Here is a 17,833-nt window from a genome sequence, read left to right on the forward strand (position 1 = left end):
AATTTCTACTATGTGTGTATCAGGCTACTATGATTAAAACCCCACAATGGTCTTTCTGTTTCCAATGCTGCTCTTCACTGGGGAGCATGCTTTAGATCAAGTTTTCTTAAACTTTTCCCACACATGACCCCTTTTCACCCAAGAAATTTGTAAATGACCATAGTTATATAGGTATTTACAATAGGTATACAACTGTCACATTTTTCATGAGCCCCACATTCAGTTATGTGACCCCCGTATGGGGTTGCGACCCACAGCTTAAGAAGCTTTACCTTAGATCTCAGCTGACAATGAGCCTGAGACTAATAATATACCTTACTTTGAAAGAGATACACAGTCAGTTAAACTAAGAGATCTGAGGCTTCTCCATTAGATGGGCTTCTTGAGAGGAAGGACTCTTTTCTGCCTTTCTTTCTATTCCCAAGACTTAGCACAGTGACTGGCACATAATTGCCAGCTGATTGGCAGACTGGGGTTGTCCTTCCTATTGCCTGCATCCAAGCAGAATGTACACTCTGGATGTTCCCCAGCACTGGGAATGGATTTTATGGACTCAGCTATGCTTCTTCACATGGTCCCCCTCATTACCAAACACACGCACACATGTGGGAGACAGCTGTGGCCACAGAACAAAGTGAGGCTAACTGGCCTGGGGAGGAAAGGAGCCCATAACCTTGACCTCATTAGTACTGAGCTAACTAGTTGAACTAGCTGAGGTTCAAAAGCATCATCACTCCTCAGCCACTTTCTAATGGTGTTTCCCAATTACATTTGTGTTGCCAAGAGTTCTGTAGCCACTGGAAACTCATCAGACTTTTTGGTTACTGCCTTTTTGTCCAATTGCCAGCTGTCTCATTTTACACTTTAGTTGTTAGTTGCTGAAATAGCACATCTGCTCTATTAAAGTGCAGAAGCAAGCCACAGCAAGGAGTCAGTTGGGCCCAGGGGGTTATGCTTGAGATAGTGTTTCTGTTTATTGTAACTCACAGAGTCTTTCTGCCATACTTAGAAAAGCAGGAGTGTTTTCCAGTAAAGGACAGATCTGAACAGTTCAGGGTAAGGCCAGCATATATCGAGGATATGGAGGCTGTCCCCTCTCTCTTGCATCATTCACTAGATCAGGGGGTCATCCCCTTTTTTGTGCCCTGGACCCCTTGGGCAGACTGTTGAAGTGTGTGAGTCACCTCTCAGAATCAAGTTTTTAAATGCATAACATTGGGTTTTTTTGGTTGGGCAATGAGGGTTAAGTGACTCGCCCAAGATCACACAGCTAGTAAGTGTCAAGTGTCTGAGGTCCTATTTGAACTCAGGTCCTCCTGAACCCAGGGCCGGTGCTTTATCCACTGTGCCACCTAGCTGCCCCCAAATGCATAACATTTTAAAAATAGGATCACAAAGGGAACCAACTGTATTGATAACACATATTTAAAATATTTAAACATCAAGTTCATACACTCTAGATATATAAGAGGAAGAGAGATTGGAAGGTACCTTCAAAATAATGTAGTACATGCCTGTCATTTAGAAGATGAAGAAGCCGACACCCAAATAAATGAAGTCATTTATATACTGTCACAGGGCTAGATAGATGGTGGCCAGGCTGAAACAAGACCCAGGTTTCCCTGACTCCCATTTCAACATCTTTCCTGCCATATTTTACTCCCTCTCTGTATTTGTCTTTAAAAAAATAATCATTCTTCCCCTAAAGCTCTTCAAAATGTCTGGTCTTTACATTTGTCCCAATATCAGCTCTGCAGTGTAAGTGACAAAAACAGTCTGCTCTTGTTTAACCATTTACAAGGGAATAGTAGCTTGAATCAATTTTAAGAAAAAGTTTTCATAATGCATTTTTTCTGCAGCAGAAATATTATTTGGTTTTCATAATGTATGTTTTAATGCAGCTAATCAACCTTATTGATTTTGTTTTGAGAAAACTAACATCAAGTTTTGCTTTTGGTTTTGCTCTCTTCATTATATATTTTTTCAATCAATGAAGATATAGGAAGCCTAATTACCAGTCTATAGAAGACCCCCCCAAAATCCCCTTAGAATAATAGCTAATATCATTATGACAGAATGAAGGTTGTAACATTTTAAAAAATTATTAATGCTGAACCAAAACCATAAAAGCAAATACTGTAAAATGTTATATTTAGCTTTTTAAAAATGTACAAATAATGAATGGAGCAAAGTTGGCTTGCCAGCCATTCACATGGCTCTCAGTACTTTAGCTGACCATAAACTCAGTCTGAACCAATGCAAACTTCAGCTGAAAAGATTGAAATGTAGCATTCTGGGAAGATCACGAGAAATAATAGTATCATTTCACTTTGCCACAGTGAGACCACATTTGAAGTATTGTATTCAATTCTCTTCTCTTTTAAGAGAGACAAAGACAATTCAAATTTTAGCAATTCCTTCACTACTGTGTCAACTCATTGTTCAATGGGAATATCTCATAATTAGAGTACCACCCATTAAATGAAATGTAGCTAGGTGGCACAGTGGATAGACTCTAGCCCCAGAGTCAGGAAGACTCATCTTCATGAGTTCAAATATTTCTTTTTTCTTTTCTTTTCTTTTTTCATGAATTCAAATCTAGCCTCAGACATGCATTGTGTGACCCTGAGCAAATCATTTAACCCCATTTGCCTTAGTTTCCTCATCTGGAAAATGAACTAGAGAAACAAATGGCAAACCAGTCCAGTACATTTACCAAGAAAACCCCAAATGGGGTCACAAAGAGTCAGACACGACTGAAAATGAATGAACAAAAAAAAATCTTAAAGTACTTTATGAACTGAAGACTATATAATATTACAGGCTTCAGAACAAGGCTTCTTTCAGGCAGGGATTTTATCTTCTGGACCACAGCTTAAAATAAAGAAATGCCAAGCCACTGGTCAGGTATGGAGTATACCTAACAAGGGCTGATAACAAGGTACTTGTCTGGTGTCTTATAAATTTAATGAAAGGGACTTTAAGATGAAAAGGAAAATATAGAAACAACCCTGCTGATGTATATTGACCAGGTGTAGGAAGAATAATATTAGAGATATTTAGATGCTCACAAAAGACCTTAGTAGGATGTGACCAATGATGGGACTATGGGTCTGGATGGATATGCTTTATTCAAAAGAAACAGGATATGTAAAAAAGGATCAGGTCGGAAGATTGCATATAAAGATAATATATGAATGTGAGAAAATAGAGGAGGAAATCATGAAGGAACAATGGAGGCAGAAATGGAAGTGATAATGCCATTGGACATTAGACAGAAACAAGACCTAAACAGAAACAGGAAATTAATGAGGTGTTGGGGAAACAGATCAAAAACCTATCAGAGGGGCAGCTCCAGTGCATAGAGCACCGGCCCTGGAGTCAGGAGGACCTGAGTTCAAATCCGGCCTCAGACACTTAACACTTACTAGCTATGTGACCCTGGGCAAGTCACTTAACCCCAATTGCCTCACTAAAAACAAACAAAATAATGTCAAAAAGAGGGTGTCCCCAAAGTTTTAGTGCATCAGAGCTTAAAACTACAGTAAGACTTTTGGAACACCTGTAGTTTATCCTAGAGGCAATAGGGAGGTTCTTGAAGAAGGGGTTGACATCATCAGACATATAATCTTGGAACTAGACTTTTTTTTTCTTTTGCCAGACAGCGAGGGTTAAGTGAGTTGCCCAGGGTCACACAGCTGGTAAGTGTCGACTATCTGAGGTTGGATTTGAACTCAGGTCTTCCTGAATCCAGGGCCAATGCTCTATCCACTACACCACCTAGCTGCTCCCCTGGAAATAGACTTTGGCAGCTGTGTGGAGAATAGATTGGAGAGGGAAGACAGAACTGGCAGAGAGACCAATCAGGAGGCTATTGCAATAGTCCAGGCAAGAGGTGATGAAGGCTTATACTAAGGTAGTGAACATTCAGTAGTTTAAATCTGGCCTCAGATGCTTACTAGCTGTGTGACTCCAGACAAGTCACTTAATCCTGTTTGTCTCAGCTTCCTCATCTGTAAAGTGAGTTAGAGAAGGAATGGCAAACCTTTCCAGTATCTCTGCCAAGTAAACCCCAAATGGGGTCATGAAGTGTTGGATAAAACTGAAAGAACTAAACAACAACTATATATGTTTGTGTATGTATGTATGTATGTATGTATGTATATATGTATATACACACACACAAATATACATATCTGTGCTACCAATAACTAAGTCTGATTGATTCTATTTCCAAACCATCATTTTTATATTTATGTGTATATGTGTGTATGTCTGTCTTTATATATGTGTATATATACATATATACATTGTATATACATTGTATATACATATATATGTGTGTGTATATACACACATATACATTATCTAGTGATTGGTAGTATATGGTGGGGTAAGTCAAGCCCACAAACATTTATTAACCACCTACTATGCACCAGGTACTGGGCTAAGGGAGAGCAAGGAGTTAAGGATAATTCTGAGGTTGAGAACCTGACTGGCTGACAGGATGGTGATACTCTCAGTAGAAATAGTGAAGTTAGAAAGAAGGCTGATTTTTAGGGAAAATATAATGAATTTTTAAAAGCATTTATTAAGCTCTTAATTTATGTCAGGCGCTGTGCTAACTGCTGGGAATACATATGGAAAAAGTGAAACATTCCCTGCTCTTTCTAGTCTCTTCCCTTCAAGATTATCTTACACTGAATATATTGTATATCTGCCTAGTTATTTACATGCTGACTCCACCCCCCCCATTACAATATGTTGTTATTGTTGTTCAGTTGTGTTTGACTCTTCATGAGAGTCGTTTGTGGCATTCTTGGCAGAGATACTGGAATGGTTTGCCATTTTCTCCTCCATCTCATTTTATATATGAGGAAACTGAGGCAAACAGGGTTAAGTGACTTATCCAGAGTCACACAGCTAATAAGTATTTGAGGCCAGATTTGAACTCAGGAAGATGTCTTTCTGATCTCAGGCCCAACACTCCATCCACTGCAACATGTAGTGGCTCCACATTAGAACCTGAGATCCTTGAAATCAAAGACTCTTTTGCCTGCCTTTGTATCCCCAGTGCTTAACACAGTGTGTGGCACATGGGTAGAACTTAATAGATTCTTGTTGACTGACTGACTGATTTTAAAGAGCTTCTACTCTAGTAGAGGGAGGCAAAACATAGAGGGGAGTTTTGATCTGGGGACTCAAATGGATGGTGAAAGGAGTCATAGCACAATTGATTGATGTGTTCCTTCCAGGAATTATACTATTGTTTTCATTGGGATGGGGGGGCCCCCCCCCCATTTGAGTCCAGATGGCCAGAGTACAATGTGGTGAGTCTTGCTACACTAGATATGGTGAACTCTCAGTGATCAAGAGCACAGGGCAATATTTATAATGACCAATATAGACATTAAAATGACATTCAGAGAATGGAAGCAAGGGCAGGTAACATAAGCTGAATCCTTTTATATTCAGGAGTGGTCTGGTCCTCTAGGAATAACATTATGAATGCTAAATCTCAGAGCAATCTGAGGTAGCAGAAAAAAGCCAAGGACAGCAAAAAATGGATTTTTAATAACAATATTGGAGAAGAGAGAAGGATCAGAATGGAAATAGGTTGAACCAATGTGGGGGAAGGCAATAAGCATTTAGATGGCACTTAATGTGTGCCAGGCACTCTCCTAAGTACTTTGCAAATGTCTCATTTGAGCCTCACGACAACTTGCAAGGTAGGTGCTGTTATCATTCACATTTTACCGTTGAGGAAACTAAGGAAGACAGAGGTTAAATGCTTCGCCTAGGGTCACACCAAGTATCTGAGACAGGATTTGAACTCAGGTCTTCCTGACTCCAGGTCCAGTACTCTGCCCAATGTGCTACCTAGCTGCCTCATTAACAAAACTGATGCTTCAAACAAAGATGACCCAATTGGCTAATCAGTAAGCATTTATCAAGCATCTTCTATGTGCCTGTTGATACAAGAATTCTAGTTCCCAAAGAGTAGACATTATCCAGGGGAATGTTATTGATATTGCTTATCTAGTCCTCAGCAAAGCATTGAACAAAATCTCTCAAACTCTTCTGGAAAAGACAGAGAGATGTGAGCTAGATGGGTGGTGTCAAGCTGAAATAGAAATGGATGCTGCAAAACTATGCATAAGGACCCCCTGGGTTGCGAATTGACTTAGGAAACCACAAATTAACACCATCTATGTTTTACTGGGTTTTTATTTATTTTGTTAAAGATTTCCTATTTATATTTTGATCTGCTTCTAGCCACCCTCAGGAGTGTCAGTGGGCTGTATATTTGACACCTCTCATCTAGACAATACTGTCAATATCTAAAACCAGTCAAATGGCTGGACCCATAGTGGTGTCATAAATTATTTGATACCGTCTTGGAAGGAAACTTTTAGTGGAGTGCCACAGAGATGTGTGCTTGATCTTTTGCCATTTAACATTTATCCGTGATGTGGATAAAAGCAGAAATATGATGCATGTCTAATTTACTGTTGACACAAAACTGGAAAGGATAACACATGATGAATGATAGTGATGATTCAAGATCTTGACATGGTAGAACACTGGGCCAAATCTAAGAAAATCATATTTAATAGGGATAAATGTAAAGTCCTTTACTTGGGTTCAAAGAAAAAAATAAAGCTCACCAGTAAAGGATGGCATGGTAGAGCTAGAGAGCAATTTGAAAACATTCAGGGACTCTTAGTGGACTGCAAGCTCAATGTTAGTTATCAGTGTGACATGACAATCAAGAAAGCTTATGTGGTCTTAGGCTGTACCTAGCTATTTTCCAGGACTAGGAGGCTGAGAAAAGAGGAAGTTGAATGGTCATTGTGCTCTCCTCAGAGAGAAGGGTACCAGTCTAGAATTATATCTCTGTTCCCTTAAGCATTACTAGTTTAAGAGATATAATTTTTAGGTTCAAGCTACACTCCTGACTGCTGTTCCCTAATGGAGAAAGGAGTTTTATATCAAAAGCTTAACCCCCTTTCAACCCAAACCATTAACACACATACACACATATACGCACACACAGAGCAAATAGGAAAGAAAGCCATTTATCCAAGTTGACAGCAGAACAGAAATCAGAAAATGTATGCATGTGAAACATATATGTATGTGTAATATACATATCTGAGTGTGTGTACATTTGTATTTATGTTAATACCAGATGATATAGATTGAAGGAATTCTCCCATTGGGAGTGAGGTAACTCAGCTCAAATAAGAGAATCCTGGATTTCACCCAAAGTCTTTCTCTAGTGTAGTAAACTGTGGTTAGAGACTTGATAGAGATTGTCAGTTCCTCTTGGGTAAGCTTCGTCCCAGTCTTTCTTCTTTGGTGGCCCTGAAGAGAAGTTAAAATTCTCTATGTGTTCCCTTTTAATGTTGGAGGCCAGAAAAAACCCCAAAGACTAAAAAGCTCAATTATTCTCTCTCACTCTCACCAACTCTATCCTGCTGCTCTTCATGTAGGTAGAGTGCATGGACCTCCACCAATGAGGAGATAGTTCTATACCAATGGAACTTGGGGCCCAAATTACAAATGGATAATCTACATGTTAGCAGTTGACCTTATTATTTTCATTAATAAAATAATGAGATTGAACTGGATGACCTTTGAGGTCCCTTACCACTCACAAATCCCATGAGAAAGGCTACTACTTGTAACTACAGTCAGCCCTAGGCAAAATTATTAAGTAGACCCATTTTGTTCTCCTTGACCCTTATCTACTTCCCCTTTGAGTATCTTTTTAATTGATTTTCATATATCCTGAATCTTTCAATCTTCTCTTTTCCTACTCTAGGTGCCTAATGAATTAGTGCTCTGAAGCCTTCCTTGCAGGAAGGAAAGAATCGGATAAATTTATACTCTTTAAGTCAAAGGCACTTAACCTGAGGTCTATGAAATTTAAAAAAACACAATAAGTATTTCAATTTAATTGGTTTCCTTTGTAATCCTATGTATTTTATTCTATGTATTTAAAAATCTTATTCTGAGAAGGGGTCCATACACTTCACTAGACTGCCCAAAGGGTCTGTGATACAACAAAAGATTAAAAGCTACTGTTCTAAGTTATTACTGATTCAATGTGTTACCCCTACCAGGAGTACTTGTAAAATAAGGGAGCATGATTCTCTAATGGTGGAATATCAGGCATTGGGTAGGGGAAATACTTTTGAGCAAGGAGCTATCCCTACCATATGTCCTAGGATTCTGCCAGAAATCAAATGATTCTTGCCTCCATTGTTTTTTGAGAGGCCATTATAAGGTAATATAAGTTGTTGAGCTATAGCAAATTTGCCCTTTTTTGCATATGTAGTTTTGGTGTGGTTATTTGCTAAAGACAAAACATGAAAATTATACCCCTTAAATCTATAAATAATGAGTACATGTGTACATATATGTGTTTGTATCAGATCCTGAGTCTCTCTCTGCTCTCTTGCCTTTCAGCCAAAAAAAAATTACTCATGATGAACTTTTCAATTTGCAATTCTTAAAAAAGTAGGCTTGAGAACTACTGGAAAAAATAGCCTTAATGAGGGCTCTAGGGAAGCTATTCAAATGATTCCCTGGGGGGGGGGGGGTTGACCTGAAGTACACAGAAGCAACATGTGAACAGAACTATGTGGACAACTATAATTAGAGATGTATTTGTGGAAAAAAATTATCTGATACATATATTTACTTATTTATTTATTCATGTACTCATTCATCTGTCATCTATCTACCTATCTATCCATTCATCCATCTTTCTTTCCTTCCTTCCTTCCTTCCTTCCTCTCTCTCTCTCTCTCTCTCTCTCTCTCTCTCTCTCTCTCTCTCTCTCTCTCTCTCTTCCTTCCTTCCTTCCTTCCTTCCTTTCAGTACAGATCTATGATGTCATTGGTGTGGGCTACTTTTGATAAGGAAACCTCATCTATCACTTCTGATCAGTAACTGTTCTGTACCTTACAGGAAGGAAGGAAACAAGCATTTATTAAGTTACTACTATGTGTCAGACACTGTTCTTTACAAATACTGTCTCATTTGATCTTCACAACATCCCTAGGAGGTAGGTGCTAATATTATCTCTATTTTACAGATGGGTAAACTGAGACAAATAGCAGTTAAGTGACTTGCCCAGGGTCACACAGCTAGTTAGTGTCTGAGGCTGGATTTGAAGTCAGGTTTTCCTGATTCCAGGCTGAAAATTCTATCCACTGTGCAACCTCGCTGCCTCTAATTACTTCCTTAAGTTTTAGTAATGTCCTGAAGGTCACTCAGCCAGCATGTGTCAGAGATAGGACTTAGACCCAAGCCATCCTGACTGAGGCTGGCCCTGTAGGCGCTGTTATTATCCTCATGTTACTGAGGAGGAACCTAAAACTGAGATAGATTAAGTAATTTTCTCAGTGTGTCAAAGCTAAATTTTCGTAGTTTTCAGTGTTTTAAGTATCTGAGGCAGGATTAGAACTCAGGTCTACCTCATTCCAATTACAAAGCACTATCGTCTATGCCATATAGTAGATAAAGCACTATTTATAGATATTTCTTAGGGCCCAATTTTTTTTTTAAATTTGATTGAGTATTCTTGCAATAATATATGGTGTTACCTAGAAATAGACACACTCAGAAAGGTAGCTAAGAATAATCACAGATAATCACAAAGTTAGTCACAGCATGCTCCTATCCCTCTTAGCCACAATAAGAGTAGAAAACTTGTGAAACCCATCTAATCACGCAGCTAGGTGGCACAGGGGATAGAGTACTAGGCCAGGAGTCAGGAAGATGCCTCTTCCTGAGTTCAAGTCTAGACTCAGACACTTCCTAGCTGTGTGACCCTGGACAAGTCACTTTACCCTGTTTGCCTCAGTTCACTCATCTGTAAAATGAACTGGAGAAGGAAATGGCCAACCACTCCAGGATCTTTGCCAAAAAAAAAAAAACCCAAATGGGGTCATGAAGAGTCATACACAACTGAACAATAATAATGACATCTTCCACAATTACTCCTTGAACTGAATCTTTTCCTGGGGATAATGTAGTTCCTAAGGATATTTGCCCATGTAGTGCCAATGGCCCCTTTTGCTACCTACCAGGTGGCTGGCACTTAGGTCTCTATCTTGGTCCTAATTGCTTGTTGGCAGTCCTGGGATCATAAAATCTCTGAATCAGAAGAGACTTTGTGGGTCATCTAATCAAACCCCCAAACTGATACATGAGGACCTTCTACAATATCCATGACTGCTGGCCACGTCAGTCTTTGCTTGAACACTTTGGGGAAGGGGGCCCTCACTACTATATCAGGAAATAGCTCGATCCACTTTTGGACAGTTCTGAGAGGCTGGAATTTCTTTACTTAGATTGAGCTGAAATCGGCCTCCCTGTACCATCTACTCACTGGTCATCGTTCTACCTTCCAGCGCCAAAGAGAATGAGTCTGATCCATCTTATATGACAGCCCTTTAAATATTTGAAAACGGTTCTCATATGCCTTTTGAGTCTTTTCCTCTTCAGGCTGAATTGCGCCAGTTCCATTAAACTATCTTTCTGTGACATGGTTACCAGACCTCCCCTGGCTCTGGTTACCTTACTTTCTTTTTTCCCCCCAGGGCAATGAGGGTTAAGTGACTTGCCCAGGGTCACACAGCTAGTAAGTGTCAAGTGTCTGAGGCCAGATTTGAACTCAGGTCCTCTTGAATCCAGGGCCAGTGCTTTATCCACTGCACCACCTAGCTGTCCCCTGGTTGCCTTACTTTCAAAGTGTTCCAGTTGGTCAAAGTTCTCGCTAAGATGTGACATCTAGAACAGGATATGACACTTCAGGGCAGAGCCCAGCAGGACTATATGACACTAGTCTTCTTGCAATGGAGACTATATTCACACTGGATTCCTTGGCATTTGCTGTCTGCTGTTGGCAGATATTGATCTGGTTAAGTTCATGTTTTTGTTTTTGTTTTGTCACAAAACTTGCTACTGTCAAACTGTTTTCCCCATCCTGTAATCATGCAGTCAATTTTCTTCCTCTCTCTCTGAGTCAATGGGGTTAAGTGACTTGCCCAAGGTCACACAGATAGTCTGAGGTCAGATTTGAACTCAGGTCCTCCTGACTCCAGTGCCAGTGCTATATCCATAGCACCACCTAGTTGCTCCTCTTTTAACTTCTAATTACAGTCCTAATTTATACCCAGACATATTTAAGCAAATGAGATGAAGGTATGAAGTAAATCATCATCCCCTTGGTCATTTTGGAAGGAGTGCTGGATTTTGAGTCATGAGGCTTGTGTTCAATACTCAATACTTGACTCCAATACTCAATAGATATGTGACCATGGACAAGTCTTTGAGCCTGTCTTCTTATCTGTGGCTAACTACTTGTACTTAAACTACTCCTCAGAGTTGTTGTGAAGAAAGTACCTTTAAACATGAACATGTGGGGCAGCTATTTGGCGCAGTGGATAGAGCACCAGCCCTGGAGTCAGGAAGACCTGAGTTCAAATCTGGCCTCAGACACTTAACACTCACCAGCTGTGTGACCCTGGGCAAGTCACTTAACCCCAATTGCCTCACTAAAAAAATAAAAAAATACAAAAAATTAACATGAACATGCTCATGAAATATAGGCTGTTATTTTGTGCTCTGTGGGAAAACAGTGACCACCCTTCCCCATCATCCTAGGGTCCTGGTCTGTCTCTCCTCCGCCCTATGTTAGAAGTAGAGATGCTATTCCTCATCACCATCCCAGACATATGTGTTCATGAAGAGAACATGGCACCGTCTTCCTGCTAAATATGAAGCCATTTTGAAAGGTTAGAAATGGGCTGTGTAGAAGATGCAGTGATGTGCAAGTGGGTCGGATGATATACACTGCCCTGAATGGTTTTTGAGTTGGCTTTAGAGGGATGGTATAAATTATATAAGCACAATAGCATTCATGTTAAGTGCGTTTTTTTTTTAAATGCAGGAAATAACCCAATATCCTTTCCCCTTCCCTCAAACTAATTTGCCATTTGTGCCAAAGAAAAGCCTACCCCATCCACCACCCAGTTGCTAGCACATTTCTTTTTTTTTTTTTTTTAGTGAGGCAATTGGGGTTAAGTGACTTGCCCAAGGTCACACAGCTAGTAAGTGTTAAGTGTCTGAGGCCAAATTTGAACTCAGGTACTCCTGACTCCTGGGCTGGTGCTCTATCCACTACGCCACCTAGCTGCCCCTGCTAGCACATTTCAAGCAGGGTTGGGAGGTTGGGGGGTGGTGGTGGAAGGCTAACAATTAAATCAGAAACTGAAAAGTGTTAGTCCTGTTTTATAAACACGAGCACGAATAGCCCGGGGAGAGGAAGATTCAAGCAGAAATAGCAGTGCCTGGATGGATTATGTAAGCCACTCATGTAGGATGAGGTCAGAAACTATTTCCAACCCAATAGTACACTTTCCCCACCTCCTGGGTGCACTGTGCATACACAATGAAGAAGCTTGCGATGACGGACTGGCTCTGGATGTTTAAAATGGGGTTGGCTAGAATGAAAACCAAAATAAACTCAGGGAGGCCATAGGCAGAAGCACATTGTACTGCTCCCTGGGGGCAGAGGAACAGGAGGTTCTTTGGCAAATGCGGCAGACCCCTGCTAGGGTAATGGGAAAGGAACTCTGGGGAAACTGATTTGATTTCTCTCCCCTCCTCCCCCCTTGCCCCATTCTTCCAGGGTAGTGCCTCTAGGTACCAGCGGACACTTTTGATTATTGCATATTTGGGCTTCCATTCTATTGTAAGCTCACCGGGCATAGGGTCTGAGATGTATTTGTCATCTTATCCCTAATATCTAGCACAGTGCCTTAAAATAGTAGAAACTTTTAAAATGGCTGCTGAATTAAATGGAAGTGATATGCTTTAGCACAGGTGCTGTTCTTTAGGAAAATGCAAAGTAAATCAGGTGGGGAGGCATACATGCTCTATAATATTTTTGGCTTTAGAGGTGAAAGGAAGCATAGACATCGTCTAGTTCAACCTCTCGTTTTCTAAGTGAGAAAACTGCCGTGCCTTTTCTATTATATCTATTGTCAATACTCTATTTAAAAATGTTTTCCCACTTCCCCCCACATATCTGTTTTAGCTCCCTTCCCCCTTCCTTCCTTTTCTCTCCTTTGTATATGTCTCTTCCTTCTTCCATCTTTCTATCCCTCGTCTGCTCTCTCCCCTCAATTTTTCTTTCCCTCTCTCTTTACTCTATTTTACTCCTCCCTCATCTCTTTCCCCCCTGTCCTCCTCCTATCTCCTATAGCTGAATATGACTTAGGGTGTGGGGGTATTTGTGTGTGTATCCTACACAAATCCCCTGGAGGTGAACCACTCCCAGAGGGCACCAGGGGCTCTGCCTTTCCTGACTGGCTCTGACTCCTTGCTTTTTCTTTTCTTAAGGATGGAGGCTGTACTTGTCCAGGAGATGTCGCCAAAGCATTTGGTAAGCCCAGGCACAAATGTTAGCCAGCCGCATCCATTGGGAAGAGGGGGGCTGAGGGAGGGACAGGTTCTAGACGAAGGAGGAACAAGCATGCAGGAGCTAACTTACGGGTCTGGAGGTGCGAAGCAGGGCATGATGAGGATAAGGAGAAAAGTTCTCAGGGCGCTCATTAGAACAGTCTCCCTTTGGGTTTCTGTTGATAACATCTCACTCGGTTTTGCTTATGGGACAGAGTCTACGGGAGGCTGGCCACCTCCAGAGTTCCCCTGACTCTGCTTGCTCTCCTAAGTCAGAACCTGGAATTTGGCACCTTAAGAGCTAAAGAGCCCTTAGAGATCATTTAGTACAGGAAAAGTGAAGTGATTAACCCAAGGTCACAGAGCAAGCTAGTCAAAGAGCAGGGAGCCTGGTCTCCTAACTCCTGGGTCTCTGATGAGCTCTAGCCCTTATCAGTCAGATGGAAGCACCCTTTTTTCCTGATCGAAGGGTGGGGCTTAGGAAGCCTTTTGGGAGAAGTGCTCTTAAAGATCAGGGGAAATGACCTATCACTTTCCTGCTTCTCCCTCCCCTGCGCCCCCACCTTGTACCCATTTCAGGATGTTGAGAACACTCTGAATATGCCTTTGAGGTACACAAGGGGGCAGCAGAGGGCAATGCTCAGAACTGCAGCAGGCCCATAGGCTGTAGCCTAAAACATTTCTACCTCCAGCCTCTCAGATTTACTCAGTGAAAGGGATGCGTGGCTAGGGAATTTAGCAATGGACACTCTGTGAGTTCTGCCAGTCAGGGGTTATGTCACCTTGACTAAGTCAAGTCTCCTCCCTAGTCTAGCCTTCCTTTTGTCCCATTGGAGCAGGCGGGGAGAAAGCAGTGGCCACTTCCTTCCCAGCACTCCCATTGGGTGCACTGAGCTAAAGGCATTCCCAAGCATGCAGCCGAGGAGAAAAGTCCTCTTGTGAACCTATGCCTGGTTCACATGGGAGGGGGCTCTAGCCTTCTCCACATTCCAGTCAAGAACACTGAGGAGGGATTGTAAACCACAGCCTGCACTCTGAATGTTCTTGTGTAGATCATTCAGAGTGACAAGTCACAAAACACTGCGGTCACCATTCAGGGGCAGACACCCAAATTCTCCTCTCCTTGTAAAGGCTTTGACCAATCCACTAACTGACCTCAGGACTAAAAGCTCAGTTGAGCATTGCTAAGAGGAAGCTAGGAGGTTCAGTGGATGGAGTGCTGGGCTTGGAGTCAGAAAGGCTCATCTTCCTGATTTCAAATCTGGCCTCAGACACTTAACTAGCTGTGTGACCCTGGGCAAGTCACGTCACCCCATTGGCCTCAGTTTCCTAATCTGGAAAAGGAAATGGCAAAATCATTCCAATATCTTTGCCAAGAAAACCCCAAATGGGGCCATGAAGAATTGGAAGCAACTGAACAACAAAAAGCACTAATATCTTTTTTTCTTTCTAAAATTTCATTAAATCTTTCCCAATTACATGTAAAAAATTTTTTTCATTTTAAAAATTTTGAGTTCTGAACTCTCTCCTCTCCTCCTCTCCCAGCCCTTTAGAAGACAAGAAGTGAGATGAAAAAGTGATACGAAGTGATAAGAAATACATGTGAAGTCAGAGCAGCAGTATCTTGCCCTGTGCTCAGAATTTAGGCCCTTGGTTGAATTTACTCTGTAGGATATATGGAAGATTTGTGTGTATTATTTAACTGAAAGGGTTCCCATTTGTATAGGACACACTGGGAGGTAGTCAACTTTGACAGTCCATGACCTTCAGGAACTGCTTATCCTCTCACCTCTCAGCATGATAACCTGGTGAAAAACTGATATTGCCTAATATTTAAAATGGGCGATTATTTATTCATATTAGTACTGATTCATTCTTATGAAATTATAGGCAGCTAGGAAGCGAGGGGGATAAATGTCTAGACCTGGAGTCAGGAAGACGAAATCGAAACCTGCCTCCAACGTGTGGTCCTGGACAAGTCATTTAACTTCTACTTGCCTCAGCTTCCTTATCCATAAAATGGGGATAATAAAGCACCAATTTCCCAGGATCATTGTGAGAATCAAATGAGATAATATTTGTAAAGTGCTTTACAAACCCTAATGTGCCATATAAATGCTGATGATGATTGAATGGGAGTTTTATATTGAGAACATGATGTCTGAGATATCTAAAGCCTTTCAGACTTCCAATGTTATATAAAGTATGATGCACTTGGGTTCCCTTCTGAAGACTCAGATTAGGAGAAAACAGTAATAAAGGCACAGCCCCCTTCACTGGAGGGTATTTCAGTAGACACTGAAAGAATAGTCAACAAGCATTTATTAAGCACCTACCATGTGTCAGGTACTGTGTTATATAAATCATTGTGGGATTGTTTCTGTCTAAATTATTGGGGAACTAGGCTGGGGTTTCTAAATATTGCTACTTATAAATTAATGGCTATTGTACCCATTTTTGGCATTAAGCATTTGTTATTATTAAATCATATTAAATGTTAATAAAGAGTTGACCATGTGGCAGATAACCCAAACCTAACCTCCCCCCCACCCCAGTGCCATATTTCTAAGAAAGAGAGCACATGGCTTCAAGCCCTACATTACCCAATGAGGAGAGTGCTTACCTACCAACCATGGGTACAGACCAAAAGTGAGTTCCAAGATGGTGCTGGCCTGGAGCCTCCTCTGCACTTGACTTTTATCCGCTTTTGATAGAATCTTGTCACTACACACTGATCAAAGCTTAATTGGTCATCCACATTCGATTCCAATCATTGATGTGACTTGAAGGTGGCCCATATTAAAATGAGTTTTACCTATGACCTAAAGATGGGCCAGGCGAGTGAAGTCCGGGTGTGGCTAATCCTATCAAGTCAATCTCCATTTCTATGGATCCGCCCTTGGGCTCCTGGGTTGGTCTCAAAAGAGATTAGCTAAAGTTTCTAAGAACTACACTTTCCCCCAAAACCCATTATTAATCTTTATTTTCTCATAGTACTAAGCTAAACCCTAGATTGTGGATTCTATAACTTGGAAGAATTCTTAGACTTCATTTAGTCTAATCTTTTCATTTTACAGACGAGGGAACCAAAACTCAGAGGGAAGTGACTTATCTAAGGTCATATAACTGCTGTGAAATAAGTAAATAAACAATCAACCAAATAAATTAAAAAACAAATGTATAGATAGATGAACAGATAAATAAATTAGCAAACACATAAGTAAATAAACAAGCAATAAAAAAATCAACAAATGACAGGAATGAAGAAAGAATAAATAAAGAAAGTCATATAGCCATAAGTAAGTGGCTCTGGGTGGGAAGTTGGCCCAGATGACCTCCATGAGACCCCTTCAGGCTCTTACCCTTGGATGAGCCTATGGGACTATTTTCACTAATACCATGAATCCACAGCACCAACTATCAGCTTTAATTGGCTTGCCTTTTGCCTCTGCAATTCAGTGCTCAAGTTATGTGACTCCTGGCTCTCTGGGGGGGAGGGGGGGGGCATCAGTCTATCTCCTTTCGGTGGCACAGGCGGTCTTCTTGGCTCTAGGTCATACTTGTTAAAAAAGCAGGGGCAGCTGGCACAGTGGATAAAGCACCAGCCCTGGATTCAGGAGCACCTGAGTTCAAATCTGACCTCACACACTTGACACTTACTAGCTATGTGACCCTGGGCAAGTCACTTAACCCTCATTGCCGAAAGAGAGAGAGAGAGAGAGAGAGAGAGAGAGAGAGAGAGAGAGAGAGAGAGAGAGAGAGAGAGAGAGAGAGAGAGAGAGAAAGAGAGAGAGAAAGAAAGAGAGAAAGAGAGAGAGAGAGAAAGAGAGAAAGAGAGAGAGAAAGAGAGAGAGAAAGAGAGAGAGAAAGAAAGAGAGAGAGAAAGAGAGAGAGAAAGAGAGAGAGAAAGAGAGAAAGAAAGAGAGAAAGAAAGAGAGAAAGAAAGAGAGAAAGAAAGAGAGAAAGAAAGAGAGAGAGAAAGAAAGAAAGAAAGAAAGAAAGAAAGAAAGAAAGAAAGAAAGAAAGAAAGAAAGAAAGAAAGAAAGAAAGAAATTTTCTCTTTGTTGTGCCCACAATAGTATCAGAGGCAATTCTGACTCTGCTGTCTCTTGTCCTCTTATGTTTTCTTTGTCCCTTTGCAGGGGCAGGTGCTGACTTTGTCATGCTGGGAGGGATGTTCTCCGGTCACACGGAATGTGCTGGGGAAGTGATTGAGAGGAATGGTCAAAAGGTAAAGCTCTTCTATGGGATGAGTTCTGAGACGGCAATGAAGAAACACGTAGGACGAGTCGCTGAATACAGGTGAGAGAGCAGCCTCCAGAGCATTCAGCCTTGGATTGGTTCTGTCTTC

At 41.1% G+C, this 17,833-nt stretch overlaps 1 protein-coding gene across 3 annotated transcripts in view; it reads left to right on the top strand.

Moving 5' to 3' along the window:
* The window catches only part of GMPR (guanosine monophosphate reductase), an 85,880-nt gene that overhangs the window by 54,849 nt on the left and 13,198 nt on the right, over positions 1-17,833 (top strand). For all 3 annotated transcript variants that reach the window (XM_043964848.1, XM_043964849.1, XM_043964851.1), the window contains exons 7-8: positions 13,423-13,465; positions 17,625-17,784. In XM_043964848.1, coding sequence (XP_043820783.1) covers positions 13,423-13,465; positions 17,625-17,784 — 203 coding nt within the window. The remainder of the gene's footprint in view (positions 1-13,422; positions 13,466-17,624; positions 17,785-17,833) is intronic.

Source organism: Dromiciops gliroides, chromosome 1, assembly GCF_019393635.1.
Source record: "Dromiciops gliroides isolate mDroGli1 chromosome 1, mDroGli1.pri, whole genome shotgun sequence".
NCBI classification, from domain to species: domain Eukaryota; kingdom Metazoa; phylum Chordata; class Mammalia; order Microbiotheria; family Microbiotheriidae; genus Dromiciops; species Dromiciops gliroides.